At 43.4% G+C, this 18958-nt stretch overlaps 1 protein-coding gene across 3 annotated transcripts in view; it reads left to right on the top strand.

The window, feature by feature from the left end:
* Positions 1-18958, top strand: part of PIP4K2A (phosphatidylinositol-5-phosphate 4-kinase type 2 alpha) — a 170400-nt gene that overhangs the window by 112397 nt on the left and 39045 nt on the right. For 2 of the 3 annotated variants that reach the window (XM_021696687.2, XM_044914986.1), the window contains exon 4: positions 10061-10213. The exons of the other annotated variant lie outside the window; for it this stretch is intronic. In XM_021696687.2, the coding sequence (XP_021552362.1) occupies positions 10061-10213 (153 nt within the window). The remainder of the gene's footprint in view (positions 1-10060; positions 10214-18958) is intronic. 3 annotated transcript variants of the gene reach the window in all.

An 18958-nucleotide genomic window follows, 5' to 3' on the forward strand; every position in this document is an offset into this window, starting at 1 on the left:
GGCTATGAACTATCCCAGGGACACCAAAGCCCTCGGCACTGACAGGGTTAAGCAGAGAGCTCCCCAAGGTGGGGGGAAGAGAAACCTGACAGGAGTGGAGTTGTTGGAGCCTGAGGGGCTGGGAGAGCAGGGCTGCCAGTCACTGGCAGGGGAAAGGGTGAGGAGAGAGCAGAAGATGCAGTTGCGTTTTTAGGCTTTTGAACGTAGAGGTGATCTGCTAGTCGTTGTGTAGTGGGATGGCCTGGGTGGTGCTCGGGGGAAGGGATTGGCTTGTGAGTGCTTGTCTCTCGACGGACCTAGTTGTACTGTCACCATCTGGAATTTACTTGCTCCTTGAACCACATAAGCTCTTTCTTTCCTCGGTAACTGTTGTGTCTCTTGAGCCCGCTTGCTCACAGCTTCTCCTCACACTTGTTGGCCTCACTGCTGAGCCTCCGTGGGCCTCACAGTGCCTATGGGACAGAAACTCCTCCTGGGCCGAAAACCAAAGGCGCTCTTCTCACATTGGACAATCTCCTGACAGACTTTTGGGAAAACTCCCTCACAACCTATCAGCGTCATCAGATTTTTCCTTGTGCTTTCTCTGCTCCTTCTTACGAGCTGAACCAGTGGCTGTCCCCATCACGGACTGCCCCCACCTAAGAACTCAGGCTTCCTGCTGGCCTCTCTTTCTCCCCACTGAGCCCACGTGGGGTTATGACCCGTGATTTCCGACCAAGGGCTGACAGTCATCCCTGCCACAGGGAGCTCCTGTCCAGGTTAGATGTGGTGTCTGCTTATTATGATCCCCAGGCACAGGTCTCTGGTATTTTAATGTCAGTCAAGTGCCAACCTGAGATTTGTGAAGGAGATCTCATGGTGCTCTGTGAAGTTCCTACAACTCTGCTTCTTTCTCTGCTGGTCATCACCATTCATTTTTGTGTTCTTCTTTTCTCAGTTGTTTCATTATTGATAAGTGTTAAATTGCAGTGTGTCTTGCTCCCCTTTTTAATGAAAGCCACTCTACACCTGGGATCACAGCTCAGACTTTCTTTGAAATTCCTGAAGAGCTTAACATATGGCTTTGAACACAGTGGGCATTTAGTAAATCCTTGATGATGTTGTTCAAGTTAGCGTGTTGGTCTTTACCTCTCTGACGAGGTCAGAGGACCATCTGGGCTCTCTCAGATATGTCAGATGCAAACCCAGAAAGCAGCCTCGGCCGGGCCATTGCTCCTGGCTCCCGGCCTTGTGATTTGAGGCATGTAATCATAATCTTGAGCTGTCAGCAGGGAGCGATCGGCTTCCAGGTTTCAAGTCCATGATACAGGTAGTGTGGGTTAGGGAAAAGAACATCTCCTGGGAGCAAGGAGGCTGGTCTGAGTCTTGGATGTTCAGTGACTGATGCTGTGGCTCCCTCCAGTCGCTTATTCCTGGTGGGTCTCCGTTTTCTCACCTGTGAAATGAAGGAGAAGGACGTGATGTTCGCTGAGGCCCTCCCAGCTGTCAACTCTCTGAATCTGTTATTAAGTCATCTCGAGTAGATGACAGTCACTGAGGTTCTTGTATACAATATTGACATGTTCCCTTTGCAAGGTGGCGGCTTTCATACATTGGAGTATGGCGGAATTGATCTTAAGTGGCTTTCTGTTGATTAAAAACAAGTTTTCATACATGGTTTTTAACAGGACTACAAACCCGTATCAAGATGGAAAAAATCCCCAAACACATAAGACTCTGAGAAGTGTTCAGAATGCTTGGGTATTTAAAAAAAATGCACAGGGGACCGTAATGGTTACTAAATCATGACATTTTCAGGAGAGACCTAGAGGATGGGTGGCAAGAATGAGCTAATTAAATTGACCTTTACATTTCCTCCACCATTCTGGAGGCCCCACTAATCCCGGACCTCCCGCTGCGGAAATAAGCATCTTCAGTGTAGACTTTCAGACGAGTGGGGAGGAAGGATGGCACCATTAATCCCTTTCTTAAGGGAAATGACAATAAATTTCCAATTAGAAGCGTAAGAAGGCCACTGAAGAGTGAGCTTCATCTCTCATGATCTTCCTTTATTCCTGCGGAGGGCTGACTTGGCACCAGAGCTGCAAACACTGCTGTTGAGTTTGAGGACAGGGTGTTGTAAGATCAGCCACGTATTTGGCTGTGCAGAATGGAAATAGTAAAAATAAGTTCCCTCACCAAGAGCCAAGAGAGCCAAGCAAAAATGGACTAAATTGTCATACTGTTACCTGTCCTCCATCTTGCCCTAGAGCTTCAGGTTTTGTCAGAGAGTTCATTTTTTTCCCCAACTCCCCAGCAAGCTTAGGAGCATCCTAAGAAGCAACATTTGCTGGCTGTAAGGTGTCCACTGCACTGGACCGAGCAGAGCATGCCTATAATGTCCCTTCACTTGCCCAGAGACAGCCCAGGGTCTACAGCTAGCACAGTTGGTCGCCTTAGGGACCTCCAAGAGGAAAGTTTGGTCCTGTCACACATGCCTGTGTACTGTAGGAGTGTGTTTATAAGAAATGTCCAGAATAGGCAAATCTGTAAGACAGTGGATAGTGGTTTCCTGCTTGGAGGGTAGGGGTCGGAATGGAAGAGACTGCTAATGGGTACGGGTTTCTTTTTGAGGTGATGAAAATGTTCTAAAATTCATTGTGGGGATGGTTAACTCTGTATATATACTAAAAACCATTGAACTGCACACTTTAAAGAGGTGAATTGTATGGTATGTGAGTTATAGCTCAGTAAAGCTATTAAGGAAGAAGAATGCGGTTTAAGCTTAGTTTTTATTCAATATGTGATTTTAATTTTCCTCCACTATTGATTTTGGCTGCCTTTTTCTTGAGGGTAGGGTGGTATGATAACAGTATTCCCATTTAGAACAAATGAATTTGAGGAATTACATAGTTTATAATACGAAATGAATGAATGGCCAATGAATACAGCATGTATTTTGCAGTTAGTCTACATTTGTGATTAGATTTTTTCCCCCTAAACTAAGAGCGAATCATTGTCCATTTCCTGTGTCTCTACAAACTAACAGCAGTAACTATTACTGAGTATTAATTAGTAGAGCAAGAAGGAAACCTAGAGACGTGAAGTCCAACTTTCTTTGCAGATACTCAGGTAACAGGGTGGGGGGGGGGCCCTTAACTTCTAACTCGCTCTGTTTCTGCCATACATGCTGGGACCTAGAGCCTGTGAGAGACTTTTCTGGGCAGTGGAGGTAGCAAGACACTGTGTCAGTGTCTATTCATCCATATTTTAAATGTTGAATTGAGTCTTTTAGAGCACTGCATCGAATGGGATTGTGGATATCACGGTAACTCAGTCAGTGTGTTACACAGATGACTTCCCAGACCGTCAGTTCAAGGGTTGCTTTTCCAAATGTCCATCCCTCTCCTCAGGCCCTCATCTTTAGGCGGCACCCACTCACCCTCCCTTATTCTTGCTTCTCCCTCGAGGTAACAGAGGCCCGCACATTGAGCTCCCCTGACTTTCCCTCCCCTGTGCCTTCAAATTCGTCGGCGTCTTCATCCAGCCTACTTTCCTCCCCATCCTCCTCCTCCTCAGAAAGGAGTCACCCATCTCTCCCAGCTGCCTTCCCCTGTGCTTTTTATTTCTTTAGAGACTTGTCCCACCGCCTTTCCCCTTTGATGGAGGTAAGCGGGAGGCCAAGGACAGAAGGAAGACCTTGTGGGTTAGGAATTTTTGACTTGAAAGTTCTTTATAAAATGTTTTAAGTTCTTTTGTAAAAATATAAGTGGTTGTTAAGGAGGGCTATAGGAAATAACCTGCAAAGGTAAATGGACAGTGTGTGGCTCTCGATTTTCAGTGGATACAAACCAGAGGCTTGGCCAGGGTGGGGGACGAGAGGAATCAAGAGCAAACCGGAAGAAGCTTATTCTGTAAGTCCTTCTTCATTTTTAACTTCCTGGCCTGCAGAATCATCTGTCAATATTGATCTGCACTTCTAAATCTCTTCCGAGTTGAAATTCGCTATTTATAATAACAGCTATCATTTATTGAGTATTACTGTATTCCAGGCACTATTTTAAAACTTTATATTCCTCTAATTTAACTCCCAAACTTTTGACTAGTATTATTATTATCCTCGTCACTATTTCTATAGATAGGGAAACTGAAGCACAAAGAGCTTAAATTAACTTGCCCAAATTCATAGTCTTGATTTTTAAAGTTCCTGTGTCCGATGCCCTGTTATGCTGTCCCCCAGCTTCACCATCTTCCCTGTTTGGAACGTGAGAGGTCATCAGGCCTCTGCTTATGGCAATATGAACCTGAGAAAATATGAGTAAACTAAATAGAAGTATGAACAGTCTAAACATAGAGAGATGGTTTCGATGTCCAGAACATTCTAATGAGCGTGTACTTAGTGGGTTTGTGAGTGTGTTCTCTTCTGATGGCTTCTAGACTTGGGAAGATGTATGAGGACATTTCAGAAGGCCAATGGACATTTCATATATTGAATGCCCTGGATTGCCTTTAAATTGTGTTGTGACTTTGACCCCAGATATCCAGAGAGCACTTTGTTTTGCACGTTCACACTTTTGAACTGAGAGGTTCGGAATCCCAGATTTTGAATTTTTAAAATGGCAACTTATTTCAGAATATATAGCTTTGTCCATGACAAAGAATCTGTTTTCTTTTCTTTTCTCTTCTCTTTTTTCTTTTCTTTTCTTTTCTTTCTTTCAGGAATCTGTTTTCTAATGAGGGAATGAGAGTAGAGCTCCACACTCCAGGTAGATTTCATTGGGTAATTTTACCTGGCAGCTTTCTCATACACACAGACAGGTAGGTAATGGTGAACATTCCTGAGAGTAAATATTTTACTTTGGAAATGGGAATCACCTTGAAGATGACTAAACCGTCCCTATAAGCAGTGCTTTTTAGGCCTTTGGTTAGATCAGATTTTCATCTCAGACTGGGTCTTTTAAATCAGATGGTTAAGATGAGAAGGAATTTTTTTTTTAAATGGTGCCTTCAGCTGGACCTTCTTTCTTCCATGCAGATCTTGTCCTAACTTGCAGATTTTGTCTTAACTTCTTTTTCTCTTTCTTTCCTTTCTTTCCTTTCTTCCTCTCTTGCCAGTTTAGCATTGTGGAGAGTAACCCAGCATTTCACATTCCCAGAGTAAAGGATTACTTGTTTCAGCCTTGGCCTTCTTTGCCAAGAAAACCCTTACAGTTTTAAGCAGGGAAAAACAGAGGATAGGACAGTCTTTAAAGATAGAAGCCAGTCACCAAAAGAGAATGAAAACCTCCAGCAATTCTCAGGTCATGTGAACTAATTAAAACGGACACAACGTACTATGCCACATGGTCAGAAATGTGAAGAATTCTTAGGATTGACACCATCACCCCTGTGCACAGGACTGTCAGAAGAATGAAGTGCTAGGCAGCTTTCAGCCCTGTCTGTGCCAGACAGATTGTCTGACTCTAAGCCCAGCCCTCAACCACACATACTTTCCCTGTCCTGAAGCCTTGTTCCACAAACATACATCAGTCTCAGCTCTGGCCTTGAGAGAAGACAGCTCCTAATCCTACCTGCCTCAAGTCAAGTAATGAGCAGTCCGAGAATGAGTCAGAATGGATTTGTACACATGTTATTAAAAGTGTAAAAAAAAAGAGGACTTTGGGCTGCATTAACATTGAAACTGTTACTGATGATTTATTTTTACTTGGCAAGAGTGAAAACATAAAGACAGTTTTGGTTTTGTGCCAAGTTCACTCAGGCTCTAAATTGTGATTAGAAGGTGTTTGTCACCACAGAAGACTGTATCAGCTGTCCCATCGCTAATGCCCACCAGACTCTTGAGCCCAGGAGGGAGGCAGGAATGGCGGGAAGGATGGAGGCTGCCTGCTCTGGGTGACACCCCTGCAAGGCCCTCCACGAACATTGTCCCACCCCGGTGTTCAAGCACTGAGGCAAGCAAGTCATTTCCATTCTCTGGGATTCTGTTTTATTACCTTTAAATTGAATGGTTTGGAATAATCTCCAAGGTTGCTTTCAACTGTCATGGTCTTGGATTATGAGCATTATTTACACATAGAGGGACCCTTTTGGGGCTCCTGAAGATCCCTCCCAAGCTCTGCTTTTCTCAAGCCCTCCTCCTCCTGACCTCCGAAACTCGCCAACTGTCCTGTATGATACTATGGTTCATTTTTCCTTTGTGACAGAGCAGAGCACACTGAAGAATTTCAGTATTCAGTTTTGCTACATAGCAGACTGTATGGAGGCCACTTGGTAACTCCTTTCAATACATGGCCCCGACATCCTTCCCTCAGCTCATTTTCTCTGTCCTGCCGAAATTGTCCTGAGAATATCTGGAATCTATAAAGTGTTATTTTCATGCTGCCCTAAGAACTATTGCCATCTTCTTTTTAACCATGGCCCAGATATCCTAAACCATCATGATGCCTCTGCTGAGGTGATGGTCGTATCTTTCTGACTGAACTTCTGTCGGGAAGCAGACTGAGGTGAATCTGCAGTTCCTGGAGCCGTGCGCTGTGCCTTCGAGCAAACACGTTCTTCGAGTTATAAAAGGTCTGTGGTAGAGCTCTCATTCAGCTCACCCTCTCCCCTGGTTTATTCGCCATCACTTTACAGACACAGAAACTGAGGCTCAGAGAGGCTAAATCCAAGGGTTGAAGAGTGGCAGACCATGTGCCCTGCTGCCACACAGTACTGCCTACACACACACACACACACACACTTCTACCTTATTTCAAAGACCACAGAAAGTCTATGATTGTGATGTTAAGTAATGGCAAAAGTTAAGTTTTCGAAAACTGCCCTTTTTGGTTTCCTCAGAGGAAGCTTTAGGCAGGAGCCTGCATATTACTTGACTCCATTGTACTCCACAGTTTGGTTATCTTCAAGTGGGAAAATGCACCTGGCCTTTCCTATCTCAGAGGAATTTTGTGAAAATAAAGACGAAATAATGAGTTGGATTTTTCCAGGCCTTAGGGTCATTCCAAGGATTGTGCATTTTGTGTAAAATAGCGTTTACTCTTCTGATCTTCTGCTTGTCTAAGGCTTTCAGTAAATTTGATTCATATCTTTTAATGTTCATAGTGATAAAGGAACTTTCTTAATTTTCACAAAACTTCACGATTATTTGAAAACTAAGAGCCTTAAAAAAAATCCTTACCCACGCTGGAGATAGACACTGTTTGTTGGGTCTACTCATGTGATTATTGAAAAACTGAGTTGAGGCAGAACCAAGATTAGAATTTGTAAAGTGTTATAACCAGGATTAAGACACGGACAATATGCTAATGCAGAGTCTAGAATAAATGATTATCAATATATTTGAAACTAAAGGGGAAGACAAAGAATTTGAAAGGATGTAGCATCTGAGCTAAAGAGCCACTACTTATTTGATGAGTCATTTCTAGCCCTTTGGAAACCCATACATTGCCGTGTACCTATCATTATTAAACATTTCTCTAGTGAATTAATACAGTGAATGCAACAAAGTCTTCTTTTTCCCTATAAAGCTTCCCATTTTGGGGTACCTGTGTGGCTCAGTCAGTTGAGCATCCAACTCTTGGTTTCTGTTTGGGTCATGATCTCGAGGTCTCTGTGCTGAGCACGGAATCTTTCTCCCTCTGCTCTTCCCTCTCTATATCGCTCTCTCAAATAAATAAATAAATAAAATCCTTAAAAAAAATAAAATAAAGTTTCCCATTTTAACCAAACCAGAACTGGACAGAATATAGTGGGAAAGGTGTTCATGCAGGTAAGTGTGTAATTATGACATACTTAATGCACTGGACTTGACACACTGCACAGACAAAGCACATCATAGCCACAGTTCAGCAGACCCTTGATTCTCACCTGGGAGACAGACCCACCGTGACTCTATCAGCAGCATCTGCTTCTTCAGATGCCCCCGCCCACACCTGCGGGGTCAGAATCTGCATTTCAGCGTCATCCCCCAGGGTGGTTTGGTGGCTCATTAAAGTTTGAGAAGCACTTACTGTGAAGCTTTCAATTTTATTCTCTCCCGTTGGTCTGTGATCGAATGTTAGACTTTAATATCTGATATTAATGAATATGTTGCTGTCATTCTGTCCTTTGCTGAACACAGGTATCCTTTATTACCTGCCCCGCCCCCTTCCAAAAAGAAGTTATTTGGAATAATTTTTTGCAGGTTAATGTGTGGGAGGGAAATGTAAGACCATTAGCCCATGGCAATGATTGTTTTTGTTTGTTTGTTTGTTTGTTTTTGTCTAGTGTTTAAAACCCCAAGAGGGGAAATTCACTTTGATTTTCTTCCTTTTTCTTCTTAGTAGGAAGTAGTGCAAAGGAGAATTTTTTTGAGGGGGAAAAAAAAAAAACCAATGTCATGGAGAATTAGACTCTCACGAATATGGCCATTTCTGTCCTGAAAATTATTTTCATCCTTCTCAGTCTATCTAATGGATTTCAGTTGTCTCAAGAATAATTTAACACTGCCAGTTCCTGCTCTTTAACCTCATTGGAAGTTACATCGATTTTTTTTCTTCTCTCCAGTTTCCTAATAACCTAAGGAAAGCAAATTCAGTTCACTGGCAGCTTTGGCCCTGCACTTGACAGGTGCGCCTGGCAGCACTCTGATCAAGATGTGCTGTCGCGGGATGCGGCGGGGGGCGATAGCCGTGCCGGGGTGCATCCTGGGAGCTAAGAATGCGCTCGCCGGCCCCTCCCTCAGCACCAGAAGGACCTCCCTGAGTTACTGCCCCTGCAACATAGTTGTACTTCATAGGGCTTTTCCTGTCGGATTTCATCTAGAAAGGAAGGAAAGGATAAAGAGACTTGACTATACCAGACAGAAAGGAACTCTTTCATTGAAAATCCATGATGCAGGGATAATCACCTGCCTCTCTGAAGACATCTGTGTCCCCTTTAGTGGACATTCAGTGGGGCTTTCGAACGTAATTTGATTCAGAAGAAAATTTAAGCTCTTGTCCAACCCAGTCCCACATTTAGAGAGGAAGTTGGAGAGGGAAGGTGTCTTTGCCTTTGAATCCCTCCTACACAACCCACTGGGGCCAGGCAGGGCAGGTAGGGCAGTACTGAGGAACAGAGGCATCAGGGGTGAGGTCCAGACTTCTGAGATGCTGGAGGTTATCCTAGTAGTCTGAGTGACCAGAGTAAGAAGGTGGGAGGAAGGGGGAGAGGTTTCTTGGAGGCTAAGAAAATGAGAGATTCAAACAGGGGAGTCACAAATGAGAAAAGGGTAGATGTTAGGGTGGACTTACCTACCTGGAGTGTCGATAGCGGGAGCCAGATACTAGAAATGAAATGATGCTACCAGAGCCCCTGCTCAGAGCCCCTCCTCGTCCACCCTCCAGGAGCTAAGTTGTTCTCAAAAATGGCTGAAGGGGGGTGGAGGATGGACCAAATCCGAGTCTTGTGAGGAGCTAGTTTAGAATACAGCTGCTCAGGCCCCTCTCAAGGCATGCGGCGGACAGTGTAGTTTTGAGCGGTTTACTAGTTGATAACTGGGGCTCTGAGCCAGTCACACCGGAGATGTGACTCCAAAGCTTCCCCTTACTAGTCGTGGGACCTTTGCCCAGTGATCAACTCTCTCTCGTCCCCATCTCCTCATCTGTAAAACTATGATGATACTAATAGTAACCACTTCATGGGGGTGGTATCAGAATTAGGAGAAATCTTTCCTGCTTGCTGTTTGGCAGAATACCTGTCCTATAGGGAAACCACTCGGGGAATGTAAAAAAAATTGATTTGATTCAGAAGAAACTTTGAGCTCTTGTCTAGCTCATAAAAGAAAAAGGTGAACAAAATAACTTTGATTGTAATTCTAGGCATTAGCCTACTCTGAGGACATTAGAAGCATAGTATATATCCAGTCTGTTTTCATTTCATTTGAAGGACTAGCAATTTGAGTTATGACGAATATATAATGTTGTCATCCTACTTATACCAGTTTGTTCCAAACGTAAATGTGTTTGGAAAACTTGTGAGGACAACACATGATCTGGAAATCAGAAGGCCGTGACTCTAACCGGTCTTTTCCCTCCTCCCCCCACCTTATCCCGACCGGAAGAATTCCTTGACCAGGAGTGCACCCCTTCCCAACGATTCCCAGGCGCGCAGTGGGGCTCGATTCCACACTTCCTACGACAAAAGATACATCATCAAGACCATCACGAGTGAAGATGTGGCCGAAATGCACAACATCCTGAAGAAATACCACCAGGTAATTTTTCTCTATTTGAAACTCTTGAGAAGGTTAACATTCACTATGAATTATGACCAAGGCCAAAGATAGAGTTAGAAAATGACGAGAACACGTTTGACAGAAAAATCTCCTCTAGCTGGGTTTATTAACATTCCTGTGGCCAGATTACTGATAGTTAACATTTAGGAATTCTTGTACTATGAAGGTCAGTAGTTATTTATATAACACTTTTCATGTAAATACTCTTATGCATAATAATTTTGATGATTACCATTCTGAATTTTAAGTCACTCAGTTGAAGATTTAGCAATGTTTCAGAAGTGTTTCAACCATGCCAGAAGTTAGGTGTTGACCTCTTGGGTATTTATCCATTTACACCTCCAAATCCTATCCTGCTTTCTCTGTCTCATCCTGTCCTGGCCCCAGAGAGATCCACCCTACTCTGAGAAAATTAGTCAATTTTAGAAAATTGGTTTGTCTACTTCCTGCCTCCTTTTCGCCCCTCAGTGTTCTCCTTTCATAATCCCCTGGGAATAAAATGAAACTACTGTTGGGAGCAGTGATCTCTCTCTCTTTCCCTCCCTTCCTGTCTCCCTCTCCCTTTCCCTCTCTCTCTCTCAATCTCAATAAATTCCAACCCAAGTGTGCCTGGTAGAGCGCATGCACCCAGGTCCCAGCTGGAGCTGTAAGAGGCCTTACCTACTGTGACGTGAGAGCATGAAGTCCGGTGTCAGACATTCCTGGGTTCAAATCCCAGCCCTTGTCACCTTCTAACCATGTGACTTCTGGACTTCGGAGCCTCTGTTTCTTCATTTAGACAATGGAGGTAATAACAACACCTGACTCTGAGTTCTGAAGGTTAAGCGGGAGAGAGCACAGCAGGTGCTCAGCGCAGAGTCTGCCACGCCCTGGCGGCTCGGTATACGCCAACTGTCATCGTTGGGTTACCCGGTGTCCTGAGAAATTGTGGTCTTTGGCATGAATATGGCCATTGCTTGCAACATCATGGCAGTCATCTTCAGAACTGGTGTCTGGCTACATGCCAACACACACACACACATACACACACACACACACATTTGCTTTTAGACTCCTGCTGCGTTTTTTGACCTATATAGCTCCAAATCCTCCTCACAGGTAAAGATTGGCTGTCACAGAGGATATTCAGAATAAAGTGCTGAGGGCCCCACTTGTACGAACCGAAGGATTCTGAAACATTAAGTCTCAGCCTCTCAAAGTGACTACTTTGCAGGCAGTGCTCGTTTGGATTTGTGAGCTCTGAGATGTCTGTTTAAAAGTCAGCTTCCCTACTTTATGGTCACGCATGATGCTCTGACATCATGGATTATTTCTTGGCAGTTGCTTTTTCTTCCCGTCTCTGCAAATACGATCGATTGTATTTTGCTTGCAGTGAAATTTATTAAAAATCTTTGAGCTCTATTCTGTTTCTGGAAACTGGGAACTTTTCCTAATTTATTCTCTAAAAACATTCGTCAGCCTCTCAATTTATTGACTATCTAAAAAGTCTTTTGTAACATCTCTTCCTTTTGAAATTTGTTCTGTAGCACTTAACGTTGTTGCCTAATACAAAGGACATTTTAAGATGCCAGGATAGTATGGGTAAGGGTGAAAACACCAAGGCACAGTCTTCTGAATGAATCGAATTACAAAATGGGACTTTTAACTATTCACCTTTTAAACTGTCTACTGTTTCATTTCTCCCCCCTCTGGAACTTAATGTCATACTTAGACATTCTTTTTATTCTTTCTTTAAAGTACCTCAGAACATTCAAAGCAAAGATACCTCAGTGACTGATGAAAACATATTATTCTGATACGTGGCTACAATACCGTTCTAATAAAATGTGACATGCAATTCAAACATCAACTTCCTGATGACAACTTTGAGTTCAGAATTTTTTTGACTTCCCAGAAATCACTGTTTGAAATGTTTCTCTGGGGTAGTCACTGTAACCTCGCATGCAGATTTGACATGTCATCAGTATTCCATGAAATACACTGGGGATCAAAATAAATCTATTGACGTGCTTCCGGGGCTTTCCCAGTGCTAAAGATTGCCTTTCGTTCCACTGCTCGAAAACAATTACTTTTCTTGGTATGTTCTTTACCCAGAAAAGTCTGTTATCCAACATCTAGCTTTTTCTTTCTTCTTAAAAATAGTATTTTAAATCTAATCTAAAGTGTCTTAATGATTGAGAATTGCCACTATTAATACAATTTATTTCAAGGGCATTAAGTTGAAAGCCAGGAGACCTAGATCCTGGCTTTTTAAGAAATGGCTGCTTAGGTGATCTCGAAGCTCAGTTTCCCCATCGATGTTTCATTCATTCATTCATTCATTCATTCATTCATTCATTCATTCAGGGATTTACCCTGACCTAATTCCAGAAAGGATATCAGGTGGCCTTCAAAGAAGTTTGAAACACAAGACAGAATAAATGGGAAGAGAGGGAAGGAGAGGGTGAAGACACAAAATGGAGCCTGGGATGAGCTGAAAACGTCATGCCAGGATGCCAGCATGCCTGCTTGCACGAGGGCCGGGAGTTTGAGTTTCCTAGGAACCAAAGTTGAAAGAGAAACCTGAGCAAGTCCATTACACAGCTGCTGTGCCTGAAGATACCGATGAATCGGTTGATCGGGAGGACTGGAACTGTTCTTAGTCCTAAGATCAGACAGAGTTGTCTTGGTCTAAGGACCAAGACTTGGTCTCATCCTTGCAAACGCCCATGCAACACAGAATTTCACAGAACTTGAAACTCATCAGTGCAGGCTGCTGAAACCACACTGACACACAATTACACTTAGCCACCATGGTTGTGCAAGGGAGGATGCAGTTTGCCCGGGCTTCCTGACCCTCTGCCAGCCTGGCTTCCTCCAGGCAGGATTTGAATGTTCTTCTCGCCACTCCTTTCACAGGCCACCTTCACACAGGGTGCTGGTGATGTGACATGGTGGCGAGCTCAGCCTTGTCCATCCCCAGGTGTAGCTGTTGCACGCGATTGGACACAGGCCTCATCATCTGTGATCCAGAAGAGATCTCTCCAGGCTTTGTGGTTCTCTGGTCTAGTCAGTGGTGCTCACGGGCATTTGCGATGCATATCAGGCCTTTCTTCCAACTTTACATAGGCCTGGGCCAATTCGAGGATTTATGTGGAGTCTTACAAATTTTTGTCTTCTGCTTCAGCGGCAACTATCAGTTCTTCTATTTCATCTTGCTTTTTGTTGCTTTTACCTTCTGATGTGCTGTGCTTCTGAACTGCCTGGTCTGGACAAGCAGAGAGACTTGGTCCAACTGCCTGTCAGTGGATGGGACTGGCTCTCAGAGAGGGTGTCTCCCGAGGAGCAAATGGCTGGACTTGCCGACAGCTGTGTTATCCCGTGGCCCTTTGGGTTCCCTTTTCCGTTCTCTTTGCTTTCATTGTTTTCTGTTTTGATGGACTATATCCAGAGCTGCAGCTATAGTCTGGAAGGTTAAAATCACCATGAGGCCAGTCTCTGGAGAAGTGGAACATTGCTAGATGTTTAAATAAATTCTTCTGGGACTAAGATTCTGATGAGCCAATCTCACCAGCGACATGGTGTGGTAGGTGATTCAGACCTCATACTCGAGCTGTCTGCTGCAGTTCGCCCCTGACCAGCTATGTGACCTTGGGCAAGTTACCTAACCACTCTACGCCTGCTTCTCTGTCTATAAAATTTGGATAATAGTACCTCCTTCGTTGGGTATTGTGCTAATTAGGTGAATTCATATTTACAACCTGCCCAGCTTGGTGTATGGTAAGTGCTCTATCAATGATTGAATAAGATAAAGCCCATTCTTCTACTTAGTTTCCTACCTCCCAGTGTTGAAATCATTAACCCTGTCAATCCACTAGGGGGCCCAGTTTCTAGTATCGTGTGGCACTGTTACAGAATTATGAAGATTCAAACCATGAGGAGTTAGAATTTTCCCCAAGCCCCCGCGTCTTGCCTTAGTCTTTACTTGCAGCCCAAATCCTGCCCTAATTTCCACTCAGCATCATCTCTCAGACCAATGGAGAATTTCTATTAAGCAAAGCAAACATTTATAAGTCTCTTTTACTTTATTTGGTTTTCTCTTTGTTATGTTTGGGAAAATAACCTAAAGTTTTGGTGTCAATACCATTTTCTTTAAATTTCTGTTAGGCTGGAACAAACTTGGGTCTTGTAAATGATGATTATCAACCAGTGTCAGAAGAGCATTTGAAAAGGAAACAATAGTCAAGAGCCTGCTGGAATGTCTTACTTCTCTTAAAATGACCGATTTTTTTTTCCCATTGGCCTGAAATCATTGGGAGTTCTGACATCATGTAGCTTCAGCTTTAACTGAAATTCAGGGTCAGTGTTAGTAAAACTTTGTAAGTTTTAGGAGAGGGAACAAGTTACTGTATACATCGTTAAGAAAGGCCTAAGAATGTATCATTAAGAATATCTTTTAAGGTTTTGAAATACAGCGTTTAAATTTACTTCTTTCTTATTTCAAAATGGCTGAAATGATAAATCGATAAGGTTGATAAAGTAACCCCAAAATCCTTTTTTATCCTTTGCATTGGGAAACAACTAGTAACTTGAACCAAATCTGGATGTCATGCCTGAACATCTGAATTCCTTGTTAAATAAGCTAGCTAGTACCTCACAGCTCAGTAGAGGATGTTAGAGTGAATGTTTGACTTTTTTGGACCCTCCTTGGAGTACATTTTTTTAATCCTCCCATGAGGGACAGTGGTGTTGGTGTCATCATTCAAAGAATGAGCCACAGTAGAAGAAAGCTCAAAAAATAGGCACTGCAATAGCTTAAAACAGTTGGGTGTTGTGCAGAATGAGAAAAAGTTACATACTGCATCAGTGCTTCTCATACTTCAATTGTAGAGACAACACCCAAGCCCCATGCAGAAACACGCGATTCTCACTCAGTAGGTCTGGGGTGGCCCAAGATGCTGCGTCTCTAACCTGCTCCCAGGTGACACTGATGAAGCTTGTTAGATGGCAGGGCACTATCTACTTTCTAGAGCTAGAGAAACACTCTGAGTCGGCTCTTGGGTTTTTGATCCCCTATCTGGAGTAGAGGTCAATTAAGATTTGCAAAGTAGGTTAAAGTTTCAAGTCCAGGAGTACCCTGGAACTCTGCTCCTACAGCTGAGCTCCCAACAGGGCCTCTGCCCTCAGAAGCTGCAGACACATTTCTTGGCATCTCTTCGTCTCTTCGTAGAAACATCAGGAAGGCCTTTACCATCTCTCGGGTCCCCAGGGAGCGCCCTGCTGAGCTCCACTTTGCAGGCAGGGAGTGGCCACTTGCTAATGGGGTGATCGGAGCCCTCAGTTCCCATCGTCCTACCCATTCATCCTCAGGCTTCTGGGGAGCTGCCCAGCCCGTTCACCAACACCCGCTGCCCACAGCAGATTTCCTCCAGTTTCTGGAAATTCTGTCATCCTTCTCTCTTTATACACCGTCTGTCTCCTCTCATCTCTCCAACAGCTAGAATGTTCTCATTCTGGTCTTCACGGCTCTTCACTCCTCTTTCCCATTTTCCATCTCCAGACATCCCTGCTTGCGAGATTCTGGGGAAATTCCTCAGCTCTGCCAGTCCCGGTTCTCTCTTCCACTGTCCTATTCTGTTGTCTCACCTGTCCAGTGGGTTTTTATTTCAATAATTACATTTTTCCTTGTAGAAGTTCCATTTTTAAAAATCTGCCAGTTCATTCCTGATAGTTTCTTGTGTTAAGTTTATCTCTGAAATTGCATCCTTTATTTTTTAAATGTTTTATGCATGACTGTTCAAACTCTATTTCTCATGGTCCTAACCTCTGCAATTTCTGGGAACCTGAATTTGTTGTCTCATGGGCCTGCTGCCTCTCCATCAGAGTGACCTTCCCAAGCAGAAGCCCCCACAGTCTGGGGTCAAGACGTTGACTAGGGATCAAATCTATCTACGGAGGGTAGGATTGGGCAGAAGGGGAAGTCAGATCACAATGCAGGCCAGCCAAGCTGCAGCCAACTGGTGGGGTGCTCTTGAGTCCTCCCCACCACCCACCCCAGAAGCTCCCACGTTTGGCCAGAGTGCCCGGGAGGCAGACCTGAAAGAAGCTGCCAGCAAGGCTGTGGACTGCACTCCACAGCTGGGCGGGAAGGTCTTCTCCAAAGGCAGCCATACTTGCCTTCTTGTGTTTGATGGTCTTGTTGAGCTCATCGCCTCATCTCCAGCGGGCCTCAAGCTGACTTTAGGAAAGGTGTTGTCCCGAGAGCTTTATCTGTGCTGAAGAAAATGAATGGAGAGCACAACGTGTTTCTGTCAGAATCTAGCACCTCCCAGCTCCCTGCCTCTCCTGCCACCCAGCCCAGCTTCTCTGGCCCCAGCTCCTCCCCCTGTCCTGGCTCGCTGGCACACCTGCTTAAACCTTTGGCTCCCGACCCCAGGCACGGGCCACAGGGGGCGCAGCTTCTGACTGGAGGGCAAGGGGCTGGTTCTGGAACCCACCTTCTTTGACCAGGTAAAGCCTCCCATCGGGTGCAGATCTAGTGGAGGCCACAGGCCTCTCAGATCTCCTTAGGGTGATGTTGGAGCAGCAATTCTGCATTTTCGCTGTGGTCAATGAATAAATGTTATCTGCACTTACGATAGAGTAGTTCTTACAAAGTCATTTCATCTTTAATAACCATGGTGTTTCTGGGTCTTAATTATGTGTAACAAACAAGAAGAGCATCAGTGTTTTCCTTCAGGTATATTCTGTATTTTCTGCATTATCTCAGTACTAAGAGTGTTTGTAAACACTACGGAGGAATGTTCCTTTCAAATCTGATTTTATCAATTTTAAGAAAAGCCGTAGTTTTGTGTCTATATTAGCTTAAATGTAGTCATCCTTACATTCTTTTTTCACCTCAAAACTGTTTGAAACCAAAATAAACTCTATTAACTGATACTTAAAGACCATTTTCCCAAAACATTAATTCAAGCTAAGTTTGGATTTATTTATTTGTTTGGTCATTCTAAAACAAAGCAATCCTTAATTTCAGGCTGTCTTTCTTTCTTTTCTTTTCTTTTCTTTCATGTTGTCAGTGATCTATAAACATAGCCAGAGGCACAATAAGGATTACAGATAATTTAACCTTTCAAAAACATTAAATGAAACAAGACTTTACATTGAAGTATTAATTTGATGCTATATTAAATTGTCACTTCAAGCCTCTAAAAAAATGAGTGAAACATGATAATAACAGCAATTTCCAAAAGCCAGAGCCCAGGCTCACACTCTCACGCGGAGATATAAATATTTATCCGTTGCAGTACATCACTTATAATCCTCTCTGCTGAACCCTTCAGTCAGCTGTGAATCTTTTAATGGCATTTCATTTTGCATGAGAAGAGCAACAAAGCGGGGATTCATAATACTTGTTATTCTTGTTGAGCGCCTAAGAGCGAAGGAAACAGATCTTATGGCTGTTTCATTGTATATGTTTTAAAAATTCTGATTTCACCGTGTTAATTTATCGTGGTATGATAGTTCTAACAAACCCATGGCTATGTAGGAAAAAGTTCTAAGGAAGACTTACGAAGAGATAAAATTTGGTTTTATTGATTGTACCATGGAATCGTTTACAAGTACCTTTTTTTAAAGAAGACAGAAGGAAGTAAAAACTGTTGGTGTTGGAAGCATAGGTTTCAGACAGAAACATTGCAAGCAAATAAAAGTTTCTGATAGTACTCTTGAAAAAAACAGAAGCCACTCCATGATTAGTAACAGGTGACTTGAGGTATCCAGCCAAGAAAGTACAAAAGTGAAAAATAATAAAAACAATATTTAAAAATGCATTTAAATGTAGGTAATGCAGTGAGTTTAACACTGAAAGCTGACCCCAAGAATAACTGAGTGTTTTAGCTTCATATAACAAGCATAATAAGAATTGATGATAATCAAGTTCACTCTTTTAAAATTGGGGAGTAAATACTCAGTACCTATTCAGATGAAAACTCAGTGTCATCGTGGATTTGCAAGCATTTGAAAGCCACCAGTCCAGGTGCCAGACCAAGCTTCTCTTTGGTGTGAGAGAAAAGCTTGGCTGCAGGTGACATAGAGAGCCGGCGTTATGCCACAGGTAGGAATGTGTCGGGAAAATGCCACATTCGAGAAGCCACTGAAAGGCACACTCTCCAGGATTGTACATATGCAGCCCATGCTCTCATAAAAGAATCCTCTCTCTTGCCTGATGTGTGCTCTTAATTTCTGAGCCACACATGGATGTTCAGCATTGCCAAGTGTTTGGTCCAATTGTGGCCTTATCTCCGTTGGGACCTCAGAGTGGCAGAGGACAGAAGTTGCAAACTCATCTGACTTCTAGAAAGGAGTCCACCAGGCTACTTGTAGGCACTGCACCTGCTGAGTCTGGAGACTGAGATATTAATATAGCGGGTGGGGAACACCCATGTGTCTCTGTCCTTTGCCAGTAGGGAAGGCCTGCCTTGTAGCCACATCAAGACAGTGGTTGAAAGTGAAAGAAATACTCAGACCTTTCTTAAGGAGTTATCCTCAGGATTAAATTGTTATTTCTTCATTCTTGTAGTCTGGAAATTAAGCATGTAGAAGGGAGGAAGCAAAGATTCCTTAGATTATCTTGTGATCAAATCAACAATGTTAAAAAAGAAATTAAGAGATGCTGAGGATGTTTTTCAATATTCAAAAAAAAAGAGGGTGCTCCTGCCAAATGATTGGTTATTGAAGAATGGCATG

The sequence above is a fragment of the Neomonachus schauinslandi genome, chromosome 5 (genome assembly GCF_002201575.2).
Source record: "Neomonachus schauinslandi chromosome 5, ASM220157v2, whole genome shotgun sequence".
NCBI classification, from domain to species: Eukaryota; Metazoa; Chordata; class Mammalia; order Carnivora; family Phocidae; genus Neomonachus; species Neomonachus schauinslandi.